The following is a 22892-nucleotide window of genomic DNA, read 5'->3' as shown; positions in this document are numbered from 1 at the left end:
TTCTCTTTAATGCAGAAATGTGGGCAAGAAGGCTGGAATCTGGCCAGCATCTGCTTCAACCAGCCAGCCCAGGATTCTCATTTCTGTGATTCATCGTCTTATTTCATATAAGAATCTGAACTCCTTAATCGTCCTGAAAAACAGGAAGTGATGCCAGCCAGTGCCAGGGGGCTATTCCAGGCCTTCATTCCCATGAGCTGGAACCCAGCTGTCCAGCTGTCCCTGTCCCTCCCTGTACCATATCAGACAGTCTTCACTGACCCCCCTCTTTGCTGTTCTGGCCCTGGGATAAGTGTGCAACCACACACACACACACACACACACACACGGATATTGCTCAGAGAAGGTAGGATGGAGCTTGGGACTTGAAGGTTTGCTCAAGGCCCCTGCTGACCTCATGACCTAAGGATATTTTGGGGAAGGAGGCAGGAGGTGGATGAGTGTGTCTGCCCCCAGGTCTACATCACCGTTCTGGATGAGAATGATAACAGCCCACGCTTCGACTTCACCTCGGACTCAGCCATCAGTGTGCCTGAGGACTGCCCTGTGGGCCAGCGAGTAGCCACAGTCAAGGCCCGGGACCCTGATGCTGGCAGCAATGGACAGGTAGGCATCAAGCCAGGGTCCACCCAGGCTGGAGGGTGTTTCATAGTCCTCAGGGACCATCTGAGCCAGCAAGCTTTGTGTTAGCAAGCAGGAATGGACATTTACGTGTGGGGACTCAGACTCACTTTCTAGGTTCCGAGGCTGCTGGCTAACATCCCCAGGACTGGGTACTTGCCAGGTACATATGGCCTGATCCCATTCCTTGGCATTATCTCTTTCTCCCAGGACCCCAGAAGGATAGAGTCATAGCGAGCATGGAGGCAAGGCAGCCCCGTGAATCTGACGAGTCACCTCCTTTCCCTGTACCCTCTCTTTCCACAGGTGGTCTTCTCCCTGGCCTCTGGTAACATTGCTGGGGCCTTTGAGATTATCACCAGCAATGACTCCATTGGTGAAGTGTTTGTGGCTAAGCCCCTGGACAGGGAGGAACTGGACCACTACATCCTCAAGGTGAGCACCCACTGGCTCTGCCTACCCTTGCCACAAGAGTCAGAAGAGCCAGGCTTGATGGTACAGGCACATGCCTATCATCCAGACACTTAGAAGGTAGGCAGAGGCCAGAGCAGCAGTTCAAGGTCATTCTTAACTATATCTTAAATTTGAGACCACCCTGAGCAACATGAGACCCTGTCTCAATACATATATACATACATACATACATACATACATACATACATACATACATACATAAAATAAGAAACAGCCAATAGAACAAATGCTTAGTGGAGCTGGTGGGATGTTGACCCTGTCAGGAGCATAGCAGGACCTTGGGCAAATCATTTCTTCTGTTTGGCTTGGCCTCAGTTTCCCCACATATGCAATGGCCAATAGAACCCCACCTGGCCTGCTTCTGCTGCACAGTGAAGTACCACGCTGACTACAGTGGCTGCTGAGGTCCTGGGCCTGGCCTGTGCACCATGAGGTTCTAAGCAGCCCACACTGCTCCTCTTTAGAGGCCGAGAGCCTAGAGGTCACCAGGGCAACGCTGAACTCCCCTACAAACTGGCTCAGTGTGTAGTCACGACTCCAGAGGGTGGCAAAAGAATATTCCAGAACCCCTCTCTGCTTACCAGAGACCCAAAGGCTTGAATCCTATCTCAGACCCAAGGTCAAGGTGAAGCGCTAACACAGCCCCAAACACAGGCAGGTCAGGAAAACGATGACTGAAATCAGAAGCCAAGTGGATTTGACAAGACTTAGACAAGCATTGTCTGTAGCACGGGCAGAAGGGGAGAGCTTGGTGGTGGACATAGGACAGGGATGGATCGCTGAGTCTCTTGGCTCTACCAGGTCCTCCCTATCAAGAGGACGGCCTCTGGGCCCCATAATCCTGATCCCATAGTTCCTTTTCTTCCTCCTCACAGGTCGTGGCTTCTGACCGTGGCACTCCTCCACGGAAGAAAGACCACATCTTACAGGTGACCATTCTGGATGTCAATGACAACCCTCCAGTGATTGAAAGCCCCTTTGGATACAACGTCAGTGTGAATGAGGTAAAGACCCCAGATTACCAGCAGCTAACCACCATCCAGGGTGGACCATGGTCAGAAGTTACCCATGAAAGAGCCATCCAAATGTCTTGTTGGCCCACTGGCCCCTCAGTCCTCAGAATAGGGATCCTGAATAGATACAGCCCTAGTACCCAGCATGGTAGTATATTTTTGTGGTTAAAAAAGAGATCCTGGGACAGCTTCTTTTTTAAAATGAATGTATTTGGTACCTGGCATTAAGGCTGGGTGACTTCATGACATCTTTTTCTGAGCCTTGCCCAGGCATTGTGCCAGAGGCTGCTTATGTTTTAGGCACCCCTCCCGGGTCCTCCCTATCAAGGGGACAGCCTCTGGGCTCTGTAATCCTGATGCCATAGTTCGATTCCTACAATAGCTTCTGATTGGCTGAATGGGTATATATGTATGTATGCTTCTTCAGTTTTCATATGTAAGTGTGAGCATCTAATCTAAGTTCACAGGTTTGGACCAGAATCAAGGGACTCACCCAGGCCCTCTTATGTAGGAGGTATCCAAAGCATGTTGTCTATCAATATCCTGATCACCCTCATCGGTGCCCCAGAGGACACAAAGCAGGGGCCCAGTGAAACCTCGGGGCACCAGGAACAGAGACTGCTTTCCCTGACTGTGGGCCTGAGATAACCACTTCCTGCTCTCCTGCCAGAATGTGGGTGGAGGCACCTCAGTGGTCCAAGTGAGAGCCACCGACCGTGACATCGGGATCAACAGTGTCCTGTCCTATTACATCACTGAGGGCAACGAGGACATGACTTTCCGTATGGACCGTATCAGCGGTGAGATTGCTACGCGGCCTGCTCCACCCGACCGTGAGCGCCAGAACTTCTACCATCTGGTGGTCACCGTGGAAGATGAGGGCACCCCCACACTGTCGGTGAGCAACGGAGGTGGATGGGATGGCTCTGTAACCCTGTGTGTGGGAAGCCAGTGATGGGGCTGGAGCCTGTCATAGCCCTCAAACCATTGATACTCTTAGGTTGTATGCCTTAAATTCACAGGCCAGGGGCCTCACAGTGCAGGTATGTGCCAAGCGGGGGACTGGTTCTCTCTAGTCTGTACAGTTCTGAGTCTCATTAATGGATGCTATCAGATGAGCTCGACACCAGGCCTTGGCCATGTATGTAAAGCAGGATGTATGACCAAACTGGGCACTGCAGGGTCACACTCAACCATAAGGCAATGCAGCCCTCTGGTCCTCTCCCTGCACCGTGTTGGCACAACACTGTCACCAACACAGGGGGTGGGAGGGGCTGATGGCTGTAGTCCTGTGTGGGTATGCATATATCCCATGTATGCATAGTGAACAAGGCCACATCCTCTGGTTGTGTGATGCCCATGAGATATTCGAGCTAGGGAAGGAGGTGTGGCTTGCAGACTGGGTAGAGACTGTGCAAGCAAAGAAGAGTGCTCTATGATTTGGAACCTTACAAGCCGGCCAATCAGAGCCTGCCAGAATCTCATCTTCAAGGGATGCAGATGTAGACTGGGCTCTGCCAGCTAGTTCTGGTCTCATCTGGGGCCCCTGCCCTGTACACGCTGCTGTCATGTCAGCTGAGCAGGCTGCACTTCTGGCAGTTAGTTGGCATCCCTTGAAGGTGATAGGGACAGCTACCTCCAGCTAGCAAGCCTGTGCCTGAGAGAGCACAAGATACACACGAGACCCAGTGGTTACCAGGCTTGGGCTGGCACAGGGTCCCTTCTGTGGCTTTCTCTTGGCTAAAGCAAATCACAAGCCATTCTGGATAGAGTGTACCCTCAATGAAGGGTACATTTATGCTCAGTTGCTCTCTGCCTCCAAGAGGTGTCTTTTGGGGATCAGCCGTGTCAGTGGCCCCACAGGATGAGCAGGTCTAGGCTGGCATTCATCTGGAGTAATGCTGACAAAGGGTTAGGAACTGGGCCAACAGTCCCAAGAACACACTTCACATTTCAAAATGGGAAACGAGACCCACACTGCCCTGCCTCCTAATTAGCATCCTCATTCCCAGGGCAGCCCGGTGACTTTGCTATCTCAGCCAGCGGGCCAATTAGGACATGGCTAACTGAATGGAGGTGGGGAGGCAATTGGGTATTTTGTGATGACATGGAAGGGTGAAGTTTGAAGTTTTACTCATCTTCAGTGAGACGCTTGGCTACATGTAGCAGATCTTCAGCTAGAGTTGATGGTTACAAAGACTGACTTTGTGCTCAGTAACAGTTACTGTTTCTTGGACTTCTTAGTTGAAAAAAAAAAAAAAAAGCTGACACTAAGTAGAAGAAAAACCAGAAGGAAAAAAAAAATCCGAAGTGGGAAGATCCATTCTTTGGGGTGTCTTTGTTTCTTAGCATAGGAGAAAGAGCTCTGTTATTTTCTTTTCTTTTTGAGATGTTTTCTTGTAACCTCAGCAGTTCTAGGTTCACTCTATAGCTGAGAATGATCTTGAATGTCTGATCCTCCTGCCTCCACTTCCAAAAACTGGGATTGTAAGTGTGTCTCACCACTCCTGGTTTACACACTACTGGGGATTGAACCCAGGACTTGTGAGTGCAGGGATGCTATGGGGGCAAGTCCACCAACTGAGCCATATCCCCAGTTCTATGATTTGAAATCACTAGTGTCACACAGAACTGGATTGACCTGAGAGACAAACTCAGAGCTCTTCACCTCCACCTGGAGATGAGGGCACTGGTCCCGTCTCTGCTGGTCAGTCCTGTAGAGTAGCCAAGTATGTCCATGTTATGGTCTGCCCATTAGCCCAGACAGAGGCAAGAGGGTGGATTTCTGGGCTGAAGCCTAGCTCTAGGTGGTGTCCAACCTCTAACTGCACATCCTCCTTAGCTGTTTTCTCTGGGAGAGTTACCCACTCTTTTAGCCAGCAGCAGCAAGACCATACCAGAGGCTAGAAAACCACATACAGACAGTCCCAGGCCTGCAGGAAAAAAACATAGGACAAAACTGATGCTCTGTGCATGATTGACTCAGGACTGTGGAAGCTCAGAGCCAGGGACCAGGAAGGATTTCTAGGCTGATTTATTTATTCTGTGGGTGGAGGGAGCATGTGTATGGGCACACATAGGATGCTCGTGAAGATCATAGGACAATTTACCAAACCTGGTTCTTTCCTTCCACCACGTGGAAGTTTGAACTCAGATCATCAGTCTTGTTTACAAGTGTCTCTACCAACTGAGTCATCTCACCAGCCCACGGATGTTATTTGTAGCATAGGGCTTAGGAATCAGCTGCCAAGAAGTTCCCTGTATCCCAGGGGAACCCCTGTGTCCAAACCCCTCCCCTTCTTTCTTCTCTGGGTAATACCCATTCACCTCCCAAAGCCGGACATTCCTATCCACAGCGTTTAGCCTGTATCATACAGGCCAGGAACAGCTGGGCTGCACAGACCAGCTGGGCCAGCCTCAGACCTGCCACACAATGACCCGCCACCCGGCCAGAGGAAACCATTGTATTGCTTGGAACTTCTGTTAGCTCCAAGCCACAGGCAGGAAGGACAGAACTATGGCAAGGCCCAAGTGGCCATCAAGGGGCCCTGCAGGAGGAAGGGCTGGGTCCAGGGAGGAAGGACGAAAGGCAATGAAGAGGTCAGGGGGCGAGCCCTGACCCTGAGGCACCTTGGCAGGAGATTTAGAAGAGAGGGTGGCCTCTTTGACATATGAATGACAGCCAGCAGCAGGAAATACCATCCCACAGTCCCAGATAACCCTGACTTCCCTGGTTACAGGGGAGAAAATCTGTACGCACCCAGTTCCCAGGCCCTGGCAGTGGCTCTAAGGTGGGCTGTGTGCTGGGAACACCGCCCTAGCAGTTCATCACATTCCGTAAAGTGAGCCTCTGCAGCCAGGACCCTAGCTTCCCAGGCTCTGCCCACTCCCCACCCCACCCCTACTCTAACCATTTCCATGTGTTCACATCAGGCAGGCCTATCTGTCCCGGGCCAGCAAGAGTAACCATGCTGACCTTTTTAATTACTTGTGTTTTTTTTTTTTTTTTTTTTTTTTTTTTTTGGTTTTTTCGAGACAGGGTTTCCCTGTACAGCCCTGGCTGTCCTGGNANTCACTTTATAGACCAGGCTGGCCTCGAACTCAGAAATCCACCTGCCTCTGCCTCCCGAGTGCTGGGATTAAAGGCGTGCGCCACCACGCCCGGCCCATTACTTGTGTTTTTAATCAAATATGCTGCAGGAGAACAGGATGGGCAGTCATTCAAGCAGCACCTGCAACTCAGCTTGCTTGTTGGGAGACACTCTGCCACTTCCCAGATGTTGACACACAACTGGCTGGGCTTCTAGGGTTCATGGTCAGAGCAAGATCTCTGTTTCCTTACCTTTTCCCAGATGCAAACAGGTAGAGTGCAGGGACTCTGTCTACCAGAAATCCCCAGGCAGGAAAGGGGCACAGAAGGGGTGTAGAAGAAGCCTCCATACTAGCACAGGTTCTCTGGGCCGTGAGAAGGCCAGAGAAGACAGAGCATAAATAAGAATATATTCCTGGTATAGCTTGAACTGTAATAGTAAACTTGTGGGGTCAAGTTCATCTCTCAGCAGCCCAGCGTGTACAGGTTGAAGGTAATAGCAGGTCAATGGACAAGAAGGCTGTTTGGTTCAATGACAGGAAAGCAGCTAGGCCTGAGAGGCAGGAGAACCAACATTAGTCCCACCAGCCACAAAACATGTGCCTCTCAGAACCACCATTTCCTTCTGCATTAAACAGGGATGGTAAAGACTCTTGCTGGGCGGTGGGGGAGGCTCAGCAGATACAGTGCTTGGCCCGCACACGTGAGGACCCAGAGTTCAGAATCCCAGCACTCACAGGCTGTGTGTAGTCTATAACCCCAGCAGTTCGGGGTAGGGTGGGGCAGGGACAGGCAGGTCCCCAGAGCTCGGTGCTTAGCTCCAGATTCACCGAAGGGTCTGCCGAAAAGAAAGTGGAACACTAACGAGTCAGCTCAGCTCTACTTCTAGAGGATCCACATGGCAGCTCACCACTATCTATTCCCTAACTCCATTCCCAAATGATCCAGTGCCCTCCCGGCCTCCACCGGTGCCTAGCATACATGTGATGCTCTTAGAGACATGCAGGCCAACAAAACAAAACAAAACAAACAAACAAAAAAGCAAAAAACAAAAACAAGAAACATGCACATAAAATTTTAAAATAAATGCTAAAAATACACAATGGTGGAGTTGGAAAAAATAGCTCAAGTAGTTAAGAGCTGTCTTTTAATTTGTTGCTTTTGCAGAAGACCCAGGTTTGATTCCCAGCACTCACGCTGTAGCTCATAGCCACCCGTAACTCCAGTTCCAAGCGTTCCAGCAGGCACGTACGTGACACCTATGCATGCATTCAGGCAAAACATTCATATAGTAAATAAATCGTAAAAAAAAAAAAAAAATACATTGCAAAGGAATGGAGGAAGACGCCCAGTGATTTCTGGCTTCCATATGCACACACAAAAACACATACACACGCAAACATCATACGTATACACACAGAAAGGTTTTCAAGACTGATATGGAGACGGATGTCAAATAAACAAGAACACACGTGGAAATCTTTTGGGAAGCATATTTTAACCAAAATGATTTAAGACATGGCATTCATACTGCCACTTCCCCTTCCTGAGTCCAAGGCAGGCATTACTAATCAATCTCAGAACTTTCTTATCAACTGTATCCTTATCAGAATTCCTCTCACCATATTTTCCAGGAAGCCACACCCAACAGATCAAAACCCAGTGAAATGTTTATCCCCTGGCAATAATGCCATTATAGAGATCTTCACTGGCCCAGACAAAGCTAGATCCCCAGAGTGGAATTCTGAGGTCCTGGTTCAAGCCAGTTACCCAAGGACTCTGTCAGCTATCTGCTCCCCAGGCTGGCATTAATCCTCACCCTCCCAGGACTCCCAGGACTCCCACTCATGGTGGAGAAGGAAAATGCCAGGGTAAAGCAGCAAGCATGCAGAACATGAGACAGATGATCCATATTCTCTGTGATCTGGGACTGGCACTCAGCTAGGCTGTCTGTGTTTCAAGAGACTTTTGCACCGCCCTCCCTTCCCCCCATCCTGCCTGGCACCCTCCTCCCCCAGTTCCTCTTTTGCCTATTTTAGTTCCCTGAGAAATTTTTAGTTCAGCTCCCACCATGGCAGGTTCAGCGCTGGCATGGACACCACTCTAGCTCACACCCAGGAAAGCCTTTTCCAGGAGGGAGCATCCTAACAGTGCCCAGGTTAGGAAAGACAAAGGGCCCTCAGCAGCCAGTAGCCTAGCCGCCTCCTCCAAGTCCTCCAGGGAGCAGTTCTCAAAGAAGGAGCTAGCCCCTTCCCAGGCTCTCCGCCTCTTCCTGGCAGAAGTAAGGTAGCCCCAGGGCTGCTCTTTTGAGAAGTTGGTCCAAGGTACACTACAATACTTCAGCAGGGTCAGCTTGGTCCACAATAGCTACCAGTGGCCCTTTGGCTTGTCAAGAAGCCCCTGATGTATCAGACACCTTTCCTCCTGGTTTCTCCCATCCCAGTCCCAGGGAGAGCTTCATCGGAGATAGGTAGAGATCCTCCAGAGATAGATAAAGTATGCCCTCCAAATTTCTGATGGATTTCCTAAGGATCAATTACCTCCTCAAAATACAGACTTCGCTCTCTAGGCTTTTGCTGGTACCAGGAACCCAATATGGCCCTTGAGGCTACAGGGCTCCTCCCTCCTCTTGGGGAGCTCAGTTCCCCACTGTGTCTCATTGCCACCCCATCTTTTGCCCCAAGAGCTAGCACCTCAGGGCATCTCCATTTTCCACCCCAAGATCCTGCAGCTGTTACAGCAGCAGCAAGGTGGTAGCACCCAAGTTCATGGATGTAGACAGAACCTGGACCACACAAAACTTCACCCAAAACAGGAAACCACCAAGCTGACATGCCTTTGCTTGCAAGGTCCCAAGAAGATGAGACTTAGAGCCCTACAGGAGGAAGCTGGGCAGGAAGTGAGTGGTTCTTCTGCTGGGGGCCTCCTCTCCTTTCCACAGAGCTGCAGCCATGCGGGGGTCCCCACAGGCAAATTCTTAGAAGTCATCTGAGTGGTGAGGTCTGAAGCTTAGGGCTGGAGACAGGTCAGGCTCCCCCAGGGGACAGGCTATACTCATCGTTCAGCTAGTCTGTGGGTTCTAGTCTTTGATAGGCCTCACAGCCCTGCCACTGAACAGCAGGCAGTTTGCCAGCCCATTATCCCCAAAGCCAAACAGAACAACACATTCTGTCTATAGTAACTACATAGAGTCTTGAGCAACGGATGGTGCAGAAGAGGGGACCCTGAGGATAAAACACGGGTCATGGCTTTGATGTCCTGGCCATCCCGACAATCCTATGATGATGATACAAAGCCTTTAAGGATCCCCAAGCCCCAGGTATAACTGGTAGCATCCCACATCTTGGACCTCATCAGACAACTTGTCTGGGTCCCCAGCAGGTAGTTTATTGCTGCTTCCTGGCCTGAAACTCTCTCTTCTCTCCCCACCCATCTGTCCTCAGGGAATGAATGGGGTTCTTCCTGGCTGCAGGCCCAGAACAAGAGCTTTCCTACCATGCCCAGTTCAGCCCAGCCAGTGGAAGCTGCAAGAAGACATATGGTACCACTGGGCTGCTACTCTCCCAGACTTAGGGCTACTGTCCCTCTAGAGACTGGAGAGTGATCTGCCCAGCCGTATCCCTCCTCACTCTCAAACATCAGCTGCCCCATCTCCACCTCATAAGAAATACCCTTTCTCTTCATGCTTTAAAATCCTTTCTGAAGACTCCCCCTGTGTGCCCAGGTCATGCCAGACCCTGGAGATGAGAGCCAAGAGTAGCATTGGGCCAGGGCCAAGCTCTTCTGTGTGCCTGAAGGTCACCCTGAGGTGAGGCTCAGATGAAGAGTGATCAGAAGCGGAGTGACCCCTAGGCCCTCACTGAAACTCCCATCCCTATCCCCATGCCGGGCCCTGCACCTCCAGGGCCTTAGTGACAGTGCCTCCAATCCACTCAGCTGTTTGCAGCCACTGCCACATACTGCTTTTAATAGCATCTCTTTCACACTTAGAAATGGTCCAGCATCACTAGGACATTGTGGAGGTCGGTCACCTTTGCCATTGCTCCACACTGAATAGTGGGAGTGGTGGATGACAAGGACAGGAAGGGAGCATGTTCCCCTCATCGTCCCCATCATCCTCTCGCCACCCTCCCTCCGTGTCCGCTGGTCCAGGCCTCACATTGCTCAAGACACTAATGAGCTCACAGTGGTTCCTGAACCTGACATGTACTTCCTGTTTCAAAGCCGCTGGCCACTGAGCCCTGTGAACAGCCATACAGGTAATGAGAGCCCAGAGCCACGAAGCTGGCAGACCCTCAGGTTGCTGGTGGAAGGCTGCTGAGATGCTCCTCTCGTGGGACATAGGCCAGCCAAGCTCCAGAATCCAGGGGGGGATAGAGTCAGTCCAACAGAGGAGCATCCTCAGGCAAACAAGCAGGCCAGCCACACCCCCACAGTGGGCAGGAGTCTCTCACATCTTGTGTCTCTCGCCCGGGAGGGTGGCAAGGTGCCTACCTCATCCCCTCCGGGCTACTGGTTTCCATGAAGAAAGGCTCTTGCCAAGCCGGATGTTCGTAGGATGCAGGTCATCTGACATCTGTGGCTGTCGAAGTCAAGTCTCTAGGGAGAACTCAACATCCCAAGATCTTGAGAACAGCAATGAGCAATCCAGCAACTTCTCCCTGCTCCCCAAGTAGCATCTGAAAGAGATAGGGGAGGGTCCGTGCATCTTGTAAAAGCAGAGTCTAGGCTCAGAGCAGGAGCAAGGAAGCTGGAGTCAGTGCCTAAAAGACTGTCCAAGGGCCAGCCATAGATCAAGTGCACCTATCCCTGACCCAGGTACCATGGTCCATGGTTCCCCAGCTGGTTTAGATGGCTTCAGAGTTAGGGGAGTCGGGGACTGGATCTGTAAAAGAAAAGATAAAGAAGTGAATGGTGGAGGGGGAGCAGTCTGTGTCTCCTTGTTCAACTCTGCACCATGAAGATTCCCCAGGGATGGAGGCGAGGGGGGAGGGGAGGCTGCAGAGCCTAGGTCCTAACATTGGTCAGTCAGAGGGCTGTGAAACCGTGTGACACACTCACCTAGGGATGGGAAAAAGACGTCCCCAGGGCCTGGAGGCGACAGAGGTGTGCTGGGGTCAGAGAGCAGGTACCGTCCTGACTCGGAAGGTTGCCGCTGGGCCACATAGGACAGTGGTGGCCTGGTCTTGGCCTCCGGCATCCCCTGGAAGGGTGGAGTGGTCTCGAAGCCTGGGTTTTCGATTCCTTGGGTGTTGCTGCTAGAGAAGCAGAATTGGGAGTGATCAGTGCCACCTGGAGATCAGTGCCACCCAGAGCGCCCTGTCCTCCCTGACTCCCCCCACCCCTTTCATTATTGGTCTCTGGCTGGGACAAGGACAACTTGTGAAAGCTGTCCAGCTCTGAGGTCCTAATGGGATCATGGGTAGAACTTTTTTTTTTTTTTAAGGTATCTGAGACGCTGTCTCCTCTGAACACTTTCTAGGACAGAGACCAAGCTTCTAGAGATGGCTAATTTCTGAGCCCATCTAAGCCAGCCCATGGCCAACCACAGATAACATTGTCCTGCCTGTCCATCTCTGATGCAACCCCCCACCCCATCCCTGCCCAGAGCAGCTATTGGCTTGCTCTTTCATGTTCAACTGGACAGCTTCCTCTTGGAGTGCCTGGCACAGCCAAGCCCCAACCGTGAACAGGACTGGGTCTGGGCCATGAACTTTCTTTGCATGTTGTAGTATCTGTTCCAGCCAGCAATTTCCACTCTTCCCCATCCTAAGTCACATTGATTACTGAGACCCAGAAGTGCCCACTAAAGCATGTCCAATAAGAATCAGGGCATGGAAGGGTGAAGGTGGTACACAGAGCAGCCCACCAGCCCAGATGTGCCAGATGCAGCTCCAACCAGCTCTGTCTTGTGCTGAGCAGGGGCCTCACATCACATAGAAACTCCTTTTCCCTGGTCCCAGGAAGTTTCTCAAAGTCACCATGGGACTCACCTGTCCATCCTCACCAACTCCTGGGCACCTACAAAGAGAGAGAAGAGCTGGTCACAGGACGGAAGCCTTGTGTAGGCTGCATCCCAGGACCCTGTAGTGTTCCCTGGGGAGGACTGAGTTCCATGTGTCTGTCCAGCAGGTGGACCCAAGGCAGAGCTACCTTTGTGCCCAAGTGAAACGTGTCCTCAGTCAGACCTTGAGAATCTAAGTTTCCACCGAAACCCAGGCCCCTGCGTGTGCCATTGACTCAGCCTTCTGTCAGGAAGTTGCCTCTCTGGTCCTTAGCCACAACTTGTTGGGTGGATAGTTCAAGGTCAGGTCTTAGAATTAGAAGGTTCTTTCTTCCCTCAGTCTCCCCATCACTTCTCAGCCTCTCTACCCACTTTCTCCCCCGCGGGTCATCACCACCTCAGCCCATCCATAGGATCCCCCTAAAACCAGCCACTGTCCAGATATAGCAACACCAACTTCCCTCTTTTCTGCAGCTCCCCACACCCTCCTGCAGATCCTTCTTGTAGCAGGAGGTTTACATGGGGAAATGGGCTGGGGAAGGGGGAGCGGGGAGGGGAGGAGGAGGGAGGGGGAGGGGAGGGCACATCTGCAAGCCGAGCACAGGGAAGTTGCATAGAGTTCCCGAAATCTAATTCATTTCTGCTGACAGGGTGTGGGCCTAGCTCATCCTCACCACTTGGCTCTGGGGTAAAGATGGTGACCTCCACCTTAGAGCTGGGGGGCACTGAGCTGCCTTCTCTTTTCTTCTGTCCTGAGCATGCTCATTCCTAGGCAACCCAGTGCCCAGCCCAGGACTCAGGGCTGCAAGCTGAAAGCCTTGAGTTAGTGCACCATGTACCATGAGCTAACCTTGCATGGGCTTGCTGCAGCCGGGTGCCATATTGAGACTTGCTGGATGCTTTTGGTTGCTACTCTGGGGTCTGAGTGGATCAGTGACTCCCCAACTGTCTCATCCTTTGGCACTTTGTCTTCCTAAGCACTAACAGCTTCTGACATCTTATGTTTCTGTCATGAGTCTGAATGGATTCACAGAATAAATTGGGGATTTTCATTTGAAGGCAGAGTAATGACTTGAAAATATTTGCTTTAGGTGATAATCTTGCTTTGTTTTTTGTTGGTTTTGTTTTGCTTTACTTTTGAGACAGGGTCTTACTATGTAACTCTGACTCTGGCCCTGGAACTCACTATGTAGACCAGGCTAGCCTCAAACTTACAGAGACCCTCCTGCCTCTGCCTCCTGAGCGTTGGGATTAGAGGTGTGCACTAGAACATAGATTCTTATTCCTTTCCTGTTACTGTACATGGCACATCCTTACTCTGGGACAGGACAAGGCTTTTTTCTACACTCAACATGGCATGAAGTGTACCCCTATTCCAGTCCATTGTCACCATGGGGCTCTTCTCTAAGTCCAGGTCATGTGTCTTCCTGGGACAGAGGAAAGTTTGCAGCCAGTGTTTAAAGTGAGGGTGTATGGAAGAGATAAACTGGGATCTGTCTATAGGACTCCACATTACAGGCATTCTGGCCTGGTAAAACACACACACACACACACACACACACACACACACAAAACACATGCCTGCACACACTCATACACATACACACACTGTTACACTCATACAAATATGCACACTCTCACACATACACACAGGCACATACACACTCATGTACATACTCACATACACACTCATACACATACACTCTCACACACTCATACACACACTCACATACACACTCACAAACACATACACACATACACATACATATACCCACACACATACTCATATACATGTGCACACTCTCACACATACACGCAAACATGCACATACTCACATACACACTCAGGCACATATGTACATTCTCACACATACTCATACACTCTCACAATACTCATACACATACACACTCATACACACACTCACATACACACTCACAAACACATATACATACATACGTACATCCACACACATACTCATACACATATGCACACTTTCCAATATTCTCATACATATATGTATACTCTCACATATACAAACATATACACACATACATTCATGCACACACTCACATACATACTCTTACACATGCTGACATGTATACACTCATACACACACATACACACTCATATACCCACTCATACACATACACACCCATACACACATTCATACACAAACTCACATATACAGACAGGCACATATACACACATGCATGTGCATGCACACGCCACATACACTAGCCATCTCCATCCCACTAGATCCCCTGAGCAGATTGGAAACCTGCAGAGACCTTGCAAGAAAGGCCAGACCCACCAAAAGCCTATATGTGCTTGTAGCCTCCACTAGAAAGGACTGCTTTCCAGTTCTTGTCCCCTGATCTAACAACAGGCTTGTAGCCTCCACTAGAAAGGACTGCTTTCCAGTTCTTGTCCCCTGATCTAACAACAGGCAGTGCTGTGGAGTGGGCAAAGGGAACAGAAAGCGCCTAGGAATCCCTCCAGAGCCTAGCCTCCCTGACTCTGGGAAGAGGGACTAGGTGGCTCTTCAAGCCATTTCTTCCCAGTGCAGAGCCCTGGGTTCCTCCTTCACTCTGACCTGTCACCACTTTGGAGATGCTCACGGGCAGGCTATAGCAGCGCTGTAATTAGATGGAACAGTCTGAGAGGAAGGGTGAGGTGGCCACAGCCCACTGTGGGGCTCCAGGCTGGGCCTTCAGGAAAGAGGGGAAGGGGAGATGGCAGGCCGATTGAGAGGTGAAGGGGAGGCCAGAGGAAATCTGGTATGACCTAGTGACAATGGTCCTTCCCTCAATTACCTTCTGCAGCTTAGCAGAAGGAAGAGGCTGGGGAGGGATGTAAGTGCAGAGGACTCCCCCCTCCAGACCCCCGCCTCTCAGAGAATGCAGACTGAACAAGGCTCGTTAGGAAAGGCAGTGCAGACAAGAGGCACCGTCACCCAGCAAAGGATGTGATTGGTATTTGTAGCCTGGCTCTACTGTTTATTTATAGTGTGTTTCACTAGGGAAGTTAGGGAAACTTCCTTAGCCTCAGTTTGTCCATCAGAAAAGTGAGGATAGCAATGTCTCCTATTTGAGTTGCTTTGGTGACTAAGTGAAGCCCAGAGGTAATAACAGGACACAGTTTCTGGCAGGGTAGCAACACACACACCCCACCCCCACCCCCGCAGCTGGGAGCTACTTCAGCTCTGCACTCAGTGTCCTGTGACATTCAGTTAGTTAAGTCACTGAGCCTGGGCTTTTATTGCCCATTACAAAACAAACCAGCCCATAGGCTCAAGCAGGTCTCCAAGAGATCTCTGAGCAGAATCATCTTTATAAACCAGTTTGAGTTAACCCCACCCTTCTGGGTGGTCACCTATTCATTGACATGGAGAGTGCCAAGCCAGCCCTGTCTGGGTACCAAAGCAGCTGGCAGACATCGGGCCCAAAGAAAGGCACACGTAAGTCCTTCTCTCATAGCCACAGAGCCAGCTCCTGGCAGGAAGGGTGGAGAAGGACAGTGCAGCCCTCCGGTCCTCCCAGCCACAAGCCCCATCACCATCCCGGAAGACGGTACTTACGGCGGTGAGAGGCCACCTGTCTCTGCTTATAGACCAGCAGCAGGATAAGGGGGAGGCAGAGGATTCCCACGATGCAGGCGCCAGTGGCCAGGGCCGCAGCCGTGATGCCTGTAAGGACAAAAGTAGTAAAGTAGTTGACGTGAGGGTCCCCTTCCTGCCGCTTCTCCTGAAGGGAAACTGAGGCACGGAATGACCACAGAGGCTCAGGAAACTTTCATAAAGCCAGCCTGACTTCAGTTCTCCGTACTCCAAGGAGGCACCCGTTGCAGAGGAAGTTTAGTTACTACCATCTGGAGCCCGGCTCTTAATGGGAAGAGAATGACGCACTGATGTAAGCAACCCATGGCGTGTGCCCTTTCAGAATAGGGAGGATGAGAGGCCCAGGCAGCAGGGCCCCATAGCCAGACCCTTAGTGACCTGCTCCTTGCAAAGACAGTCCTGTGTTCCTGATCCCACGAGGCACAGGGAAATGAGGCCTGTTGCCCACAACAGAGGCAGCTCCAAAGAAGAGAGAGCACCCCCCCCATCCTGCCTACAAGGGAGAGCTCGACTATCCTGGACCTCAGAGTGTCCACCAAAAGGCCCTTCATACCAAACGCCAGGGCTCGAGACCAGAAGGAGCCTGAGCAACGAAAACAGATTAAAACAGCACTGTTGCACAAGAGCTGCTAACACTGAAAGATGGGTGTCTTACTGCAATGAACAAAAAAGACTCCAGCCGCACCTGGCATGAGGCACACAACTTTAATCCTAGCACGGCAGAGACAGAAGCAGAGGCTGGTGGATCTCTCTGAGTTCAAGGCCAGCCAACCTGGTCTACATAGTGAGTTCTAGGACAGCCAGGGCTACATAGACAGACCCTGTCTAAAAAATAAAACAAACCTCAGCTCCATCCTTTAAGGGATCCTTGAGTTGTCTTGGGTGAGGCCCCTGGAAGTGTGGCCTCTTGATCACACACACACACACACACACACACACCACTGCAGGAGGATAAAATTTGTAGCACTTGGCTAGATGTATAGCCCCCCAAGGTCCATCCCAGCACTTAAGGCAGGGGGAAGGCTAGAGCAATGTCATTTTTGTTTTATATCTTTAAATAGATGAAAATAAAGGCACACATTTAAAAAGACTCAAGGGGCTAGAGAAGAGGCTCAGTCCGCAAGCATGAGGACCCGCGTGTTTGACTCTCCAGAACCCTTCTGAAATGCCAGGTGTGGTCACGTGTAGCTGTAAACCCCACTGGTGGGGGAGGTGGACACAGGAAAATCCCTGGGGATCACAGGCCAGCCCTATCACCTAACTATAAGCTGTAGACTCAGTAACCTGAGTCGACAGAACCTGACTCATAAACGTCAGGAGAGAGCAATTAAGGAATATATCCAGTGTCAGCCTCTGGGTACAGAAGTATGTACACATACACACATGCACACACAGTAATGTATACACATATACAAAATTCAAAACTCCCCTCCTTCCCCTCACACAGTCCTAACCTACCTAGATCTGGTCTTGTCTTATGAGATCACGGGAGAACCTTGTCCCAGCACCCAAGCACAGTTTGGACATCTCTGCCTACACAGAAACCCACCTCACTCTTTCCAGAGCTCTGTTATACACAGCTTTCCCCAAATTGATGGAGACATCCCTGTCTGGTGGCAACATTGTTTACTTCCGTTTTTCAACAGTCCTCTTTCTGCAGCAAGAACCCCTTAGGCTCAGATCTCTGCTCACCCAGGCAGGACATCTGGACCTAAACACTTAGCATTGCAGCACTGAGCCAGAGAGCATTGCGTGCATGCTTTCTCCCAGACTGTTGTAAAACTGTCTCAGGAAGGGCCATGTCTCTGCATGAGCCCTGTGTCATGGGGGCTTGCTTTATTTCAGTCCATCTGCTGACTCCAGGAGTTTAGCTGGGAACAGATGAGCCCTTGGAACCACAACTAGCGTAAGCCCATTTCCTTCCCAATTTGAACCTTTCTCTCTGCCAAAACATGGGTAGGATCTCTTGTCATAGGATCGGTTCACCTCCAGAGAGCTCTGGAAACCGGATGTGCCTTGGTCTTTAAGCTGCCTCTGCACTTTACTTGGGAACAAAGGCCATTTTTATCCCACTGTATGCTAAGCAACATGGAAGCATAAATACGCTCCCAGTGAGCAATACGGAACCGAGCAGACCTTTGGCAGGCACTTTAGAAGTACCCATTGGAATGGAAACAGGGCCAATTGCTGGGCGGATTGCAAAGGAAGTTGCAATCCACAGTAAAGCAGATTCCCTGCAGGTTTTAATGTGGCTGCGCTTGAACGTGGGATATTGAAAGTAAGAGCAGTCTGTAATTCACACTGTTCAGTGTGGCTAAACTGCATCCTAGGACCTTACTATGGGCAATCTGAGAACTGGCTGCAAACGCTCTCGTCTCTCTTCCCATGGTTACTAAGCAACGTGTGGTGCGGTTAGCCAGGTGCTCACAAGCTGCCTTGGTGGTTTGGCCAGGACCTCCCTGCCTGACCCTCTGGTCTGCCAGTGGCAATTCTGCCCTCTATGAGCAGAGCCTGCTCACTCACAGAGCCTGTCTCCTTATATGCTGCAGTTCTTGTCCAGGCTATGGTGGGACAGGCTCTGGAGGTGTATGTGTGGGCTCAGCTGCCCTCAGAGGCTCAGGATTCCTTTATAAAGCCAGCCTGACTTCAGTTCCCCCTTACTCTAAGGAGACACCCATTGCAGAGAAAGCTTAGTTACCATCGGGAGCCAGGCTTTTTCCTGGGAAGGTGATAAGACACTGGTATAAGCAGTTGCCAACACCACCCCAATGGCATGTGCCAGGCTCTTTCATGGCAGGCAGGCTGGAGAGCCTCAGCTTGCTCAGTCTATGTCCAGGGCCTGCCGGGTACCCTGTGGGTATATGCAAAGGAGTCTGGGGAAAGTGCCTGGCATAGCCTGCCACATTAGGGATGGGAGGGGTACAGAGACAGGCTGCACAGGCCTGCCCTGATCACAGGGGAAATCCAAAGCCCCGTGGCAATGCTATCAAATGCCAGGCTTCTTCCCTTAGTTATCCCTTACACTTCCTCTTACCTGAAACCCACTTGGACTTTTACCTAGTGTGATGTAGCTCCTCTTCCGTAAAATAACATTTAGCCACTCAGACAGGGATTAGAAAGGGAGAACCCAAAGATCTCGTCTGCAAGCATCATTAATAGACCCAGGGAATGCTGTGGTTGAGCTCTGAGAGTTGAGGCTGGAACCTTCCAAAGTTAATGAGCAGTATAGAATAGTTCTCAGCAGCTGGCCACGGGGCCTGTTGAGCAATGGCATGGGTGGCCAGTGCTAAATGCATTAAGAAACGCAGCCATGTCTGCGATCAGTTCCCATCCTGCCTTGGCACAGGAGTGGATAAGCTGCCTTGAGACATTAGGCCTCGTGTATATCAGGAGGAAATAGGAGCCCATGCCTCCATGGTGCTGGAACTGTTCTTGGAGACTGGTGGCTTGCGAGTTCACCACAGTCTTCCCCTCTTCCAACTGTTTTGGTCTCCAGCTTCCTGGGCCTGAGACACAGTGTGTTTCCCATCCCCGAGGCAAGTGCCTGGGTAGCATTTGCTTCCTTGTTAAAGGGATATAGTTATTCCCATTCCTCAATGGAGAAGTGATGTGGGAAGTCATAGAACTACCCAGATTCTCCACACACTCCCAAAAGTGCAGCACACATGTCATATATATATATGTGCATATATATGTGTATATGTATGTGTGTATATATACACACACATGGGGAGGATTTAAACATCAAAACCCAAGGATGGAGGGGTATGGAGAAGAAAGACTAACCCACCTCGGAGGTCAAGTTCAAGGCTTCCGCCTCACCCTTAGAGTCTCAGGAGCAGAAAAGTCCCCAGCCTCCTCAGCCCGAAACGCTCTACCATCTTGTGTCTCTGTCTTCAAGACTGAAAGCATGTGGCTTCTTTTCAAAAAGTCCTACTGAAGCCGGGTGTGGGGGTTCACACCTGGGATCCAGAAGTTGGGAGGCAGAGGCAGGAGGACTGCTCCAAATCTGAGGCTAGCCTGGTCTACGTAGCAAGTTCCAGACCAGGCAGGCTCTCCCTGAACCTCATTTCCCTGCCCATGGCATGCAGGCAGTAGCAGAAGCAGCAGTTTGCCGAGACAGGTTCTTGAAGAAGAAGCAGGACCAGGGTGGTTGCTCAGAGTGAAGGGACAGAAGAGGATGCTGAGAGAGGAAGTGAGGATGGCATGGTGGCTCAGTGCTGAGGAGACACTCGAGCTCAGCAAGGTGTGTGGCAGAGGGGCTTGAACCAAAGGTCTCACCACCACACTGCCGTGGCTCTCATTCAAGTCAACAAATCACGGTGGGGTGGTCGGTTGGGTTTGAAAATACAAGTAGTTTGAGTAGAAAGTCATCTTGGTCATTGAGTTGGGGCTTGAGTTGAGGCTGTAACTCAGTTGTCCCCATCCTGGCACAAACCCTCATGTTTGTCTAAAGGCTGGGATCACAATTTTTCCGTCTGCCTCTCCAGGGCCTAAGCAAGGGCTGGATCACATTGGATGCCTGACAAACCTATGAGACACAGCCCTGTTTTCTTAGAAATGTTGGGCACTATGAGATATATCCCCTTGTCTACTATATATAGTATATGCCACAGGGCATTCTCAAATGAACCTCTATGTCCCCAGCTTCCTTGAGAGCCAAGCCCTGTAACTCACCCATAAGGTTTCTCTCTGGGCCAGCACCATGGCTGACAGCCACCCTCTGCTCTGCCTGCCTAGTCTCCTCCCACAGGCAGGGGAGTTGGGCTGTGAACAGAGCCGGAAAGGCTACAGTCTAGTCCCTGCTGTGCCACTAGGAAGTGAATGTGTGCCCCCTCTGCAGAGTGGCTGGTGATGCCTGCTTCACAGAGTGATCAGTGACAGGTGCAGGGGCTTCTGAGGCCACAGTCAAGAAAGGACAGGGAAACGAGGCAGCAGAGAGGGGGATGGGGATCTGCAGTGAGAGTCCTTACTGTCACTGTCCTGCTCATTAGACGCCGTGCATGTGGACCCCGAGCCTTTGCCTGTGGGAACAAAGAGAGGTCTGTTAGGTGAATGTAAGGCCCATGAGGTCGCAGGGTGAGTCCAGGCTAGTGACTTCTCTTGCCTTTTACAGGAATGCATGCTAATGCCTACCTGGCAGTGCTCGCTCAGGGGAGTCTGTACACCTGTGTGCATGTCTTACATTCTCAGCTGGACAGTCTCTCTCTCTCTCTCTCTCTCTCTCTCTCTCTCTCTCTCTCTCTCTCTCTCCTCCCAACCGTTTGGCCAGGATCAACTCAAACTCAGGACACATTCAGTTCCCCATTTGCCTGCGTTTTCTCACGACTGGTGACACTGTAGGTTCAGATACACACACCCTCTTACATTAAAAAAAAAAAGTCACTCTGTCTCAAATAGAGACACACACACACAAGATAATCACACGTCCGCACCCCCCACACACACACCCACTTATTACACAAAACTAGTAGTCATGTGGCAGATATGCAGATACCTCTCCAGCCCCACCGGCCTGCCTGCCCACCTGCCCTGGACTCCCAAGCCATGGCCACCTGTGCAGAATACCTCACCTGCCTGTACCTGTAGCTCCATGGACCCGTAGAACCGTTGTTCTGGGTGGTGGTTTTTCAATTCTATCACTAGACAGCAGTAGAGACCGCTGTCCCTTAGGGTCACATTGCGCAGGATGATAGAGAAGTTACCGTGGTGGTCAGACGCTAGCTCCAGCCCATGCTTCTGGGGCTGGTCATGGCTGGCGTTGGCTTTCGGGTGGCTTCCGTGGTGCTGAAGGTGCTGCAATGTCAAGTTGCGTATGGGCTGGTGTTCTTTGCACATCTGGACCTCGCCTCGTGAACTGAGGTACCACGTCTTGTAGACGGTCACATCGTGCCCTTTGGACACGGGGCCCAGAATCCTGCAGGTGAGGGTAGCATTCTGTCCCTCGGGACACACATAGAGAGAATATGGAGTGGTGACCTTGAAGGCTGCTACCAGACCTGTTCAGAGAGAAGAGAACCCCTGTCACCTGCCTGAGTGAGCGTCACTCCTCGCTGCCCTCCGGATGAGAAAGCGTGACTTCAGCCTCTTTCCTGCAAGCCAGACCCTGGGCAAGCCAGCTGATCTGAGCCTTGGCCTCTTGCTTAGTAAACACTCCAAGACCCACACGGGAGAAGCCTCCAGGCCTCCCAAGTGGGAGGGGAGCCAGACAAAAGACAGGCCAGCCAACATGGGGCCTTCTCCCAAGTAGAGCATGAGTCCCTGGGCTCCCAGCTCCCTGGCAGGCAATGGCCCCACCTTGGACAACTCTGCCCTTCACAAGGAGGAGGTACAGAGGAGAATGGAAGGCCTCAGTCTTTGGCCACACTGAGGGGTGCCGGCATCTTCTACCCACCCCCTCTCCTCATCCAGGCAATGCCTTCTTCCGTAGCCTCCTCCCAGAACACTAACTGAATGCCCACACAGATGGGGCCAGTGCCTGGTACCCTACCTCAGCTTGACAGCCAAGGACCCAGCTGAGCAAGCAAGCCTGTATTAAGGACCCTGTGGGCAGAGACAAACCAGTTCCCAGTTTTCAGAGACTTGGGAGGGAGAAAAAAATGCCCTTTAGGGCTGGGCATGGCCCCTTTCCCCGGGTCTTTGGACTTTGAGTGAGAATTTAAAGGCAAGCATTTCGACTTAGGCATGATGGTAGGGAAGCAGGGAAAGTCGAAGTGTGTGAGGGACAGGGATGAGGAACGCGTGACAGGTCCTCGTGTTCTGCACCCGCTGCCCACCCAAATGCAGTCCTCTGCCCTAAGCAGATAAAGAAGTCCTCTTGCCTACCATAACCTCGGCTCCCACTCCCCTACTGCTTAACCTGAGGGTTCACCCCAGACATACTATGTAGCTGAAGATGAGCCTGAATTGATCTCCCTGTCTCTACCTCTCAAGAGCTGAGATTATGAATATAGGCCAGCGACCCAGTTTAAAAGGCACAGAGTCGTGCTGGCGTGGTGGCACATGCCTTTAATCCCAGCACTCGGGAGGCAGAGGCAGGTGGATTTCAGAGTTCGAGGCCAGCCTGGTCTACAA

At 51.2% G+C, this 22892-nt stretch overlaps 2 protein-coding genes across 3 annotated transcripts in view; one reads left to right on the top strand and one right to left on the bottom strand.

The window, feature by feature from the left end:
• The window catches only part of Cdh23 (cadherin related 23), a 382497-nt gene that overhangs the window by 306029 nt on the left and 53576 nt on the right, over positions 1-22892 (top strand). The window contains exons 34-37 of the mRNA XM_029482781.1: positions 457-606; positions 928-1056; positions 1971-2099; positions 2779-3006. Coding sequence (XP_029338641.1) covers positions 457-606; positions 928-1056; positions 1971-2099; positions 2779-3006 — 636 coding nt within the window. The remainder of the gene's footprint in view (positions 1-456; positions 607-927; positions 1057-1970; positions 2100-2778; positions 3007-22892) is intronic.
• The window catches only part of Vsir (V-set immunoregulatory receptor), a 25663-nt gene continuing 10076 nt past the window's right edge, over positions 7306-22892 (bottom strand). The window contains exons 2-7 of one of the 2 annotated variants that reach the window (XM_021174510.1): positions 21392-21817; positions 20792-20842; positions 15780-15887; positions 12192-12219; positions 11260-11453; positions 7306-11083 (exon numbers count right to left, since the gene is read on the bottom strand). In XM_021174510.1, coding sequence (XP_021030169.1) covers positions 11046-11083; positions 11260-11453; positions 12192-12219; positions 15780-15887; positions 20792-20842; positions 21392-21817 — 845 coding nt within the window. In that variant the 3' untranslated portion in view covers positions 7306-11045. Of the gene's footprint in view, positions 11084-11259; positions 11457-12191; positions 12220-15779; positions 15888-20791; positions 20843-21391; positions 21818-22892 lie in introns of both variants that reach the window. The other variant, XM_021174509.1, reaches the window with a different exon arrangement.

The sequence above is a fragment of the Mus caroli genome, chromosome 10 (assembly GCF_900094665.2).
Source record: "Mus caroli chromosome 10, CAROLI_EIJ_v1.1, whole genome shotgun sequence".
NCBI lineage: Eukaryota > Metazoa > Chordata > Mammalia > Rodentia > Muridae > Mus > Mus caroli.
Note: the sequence above shows the minus strand (reverse complement) of the source record. Positions and strands in the feature narration are given on the sequence as shown.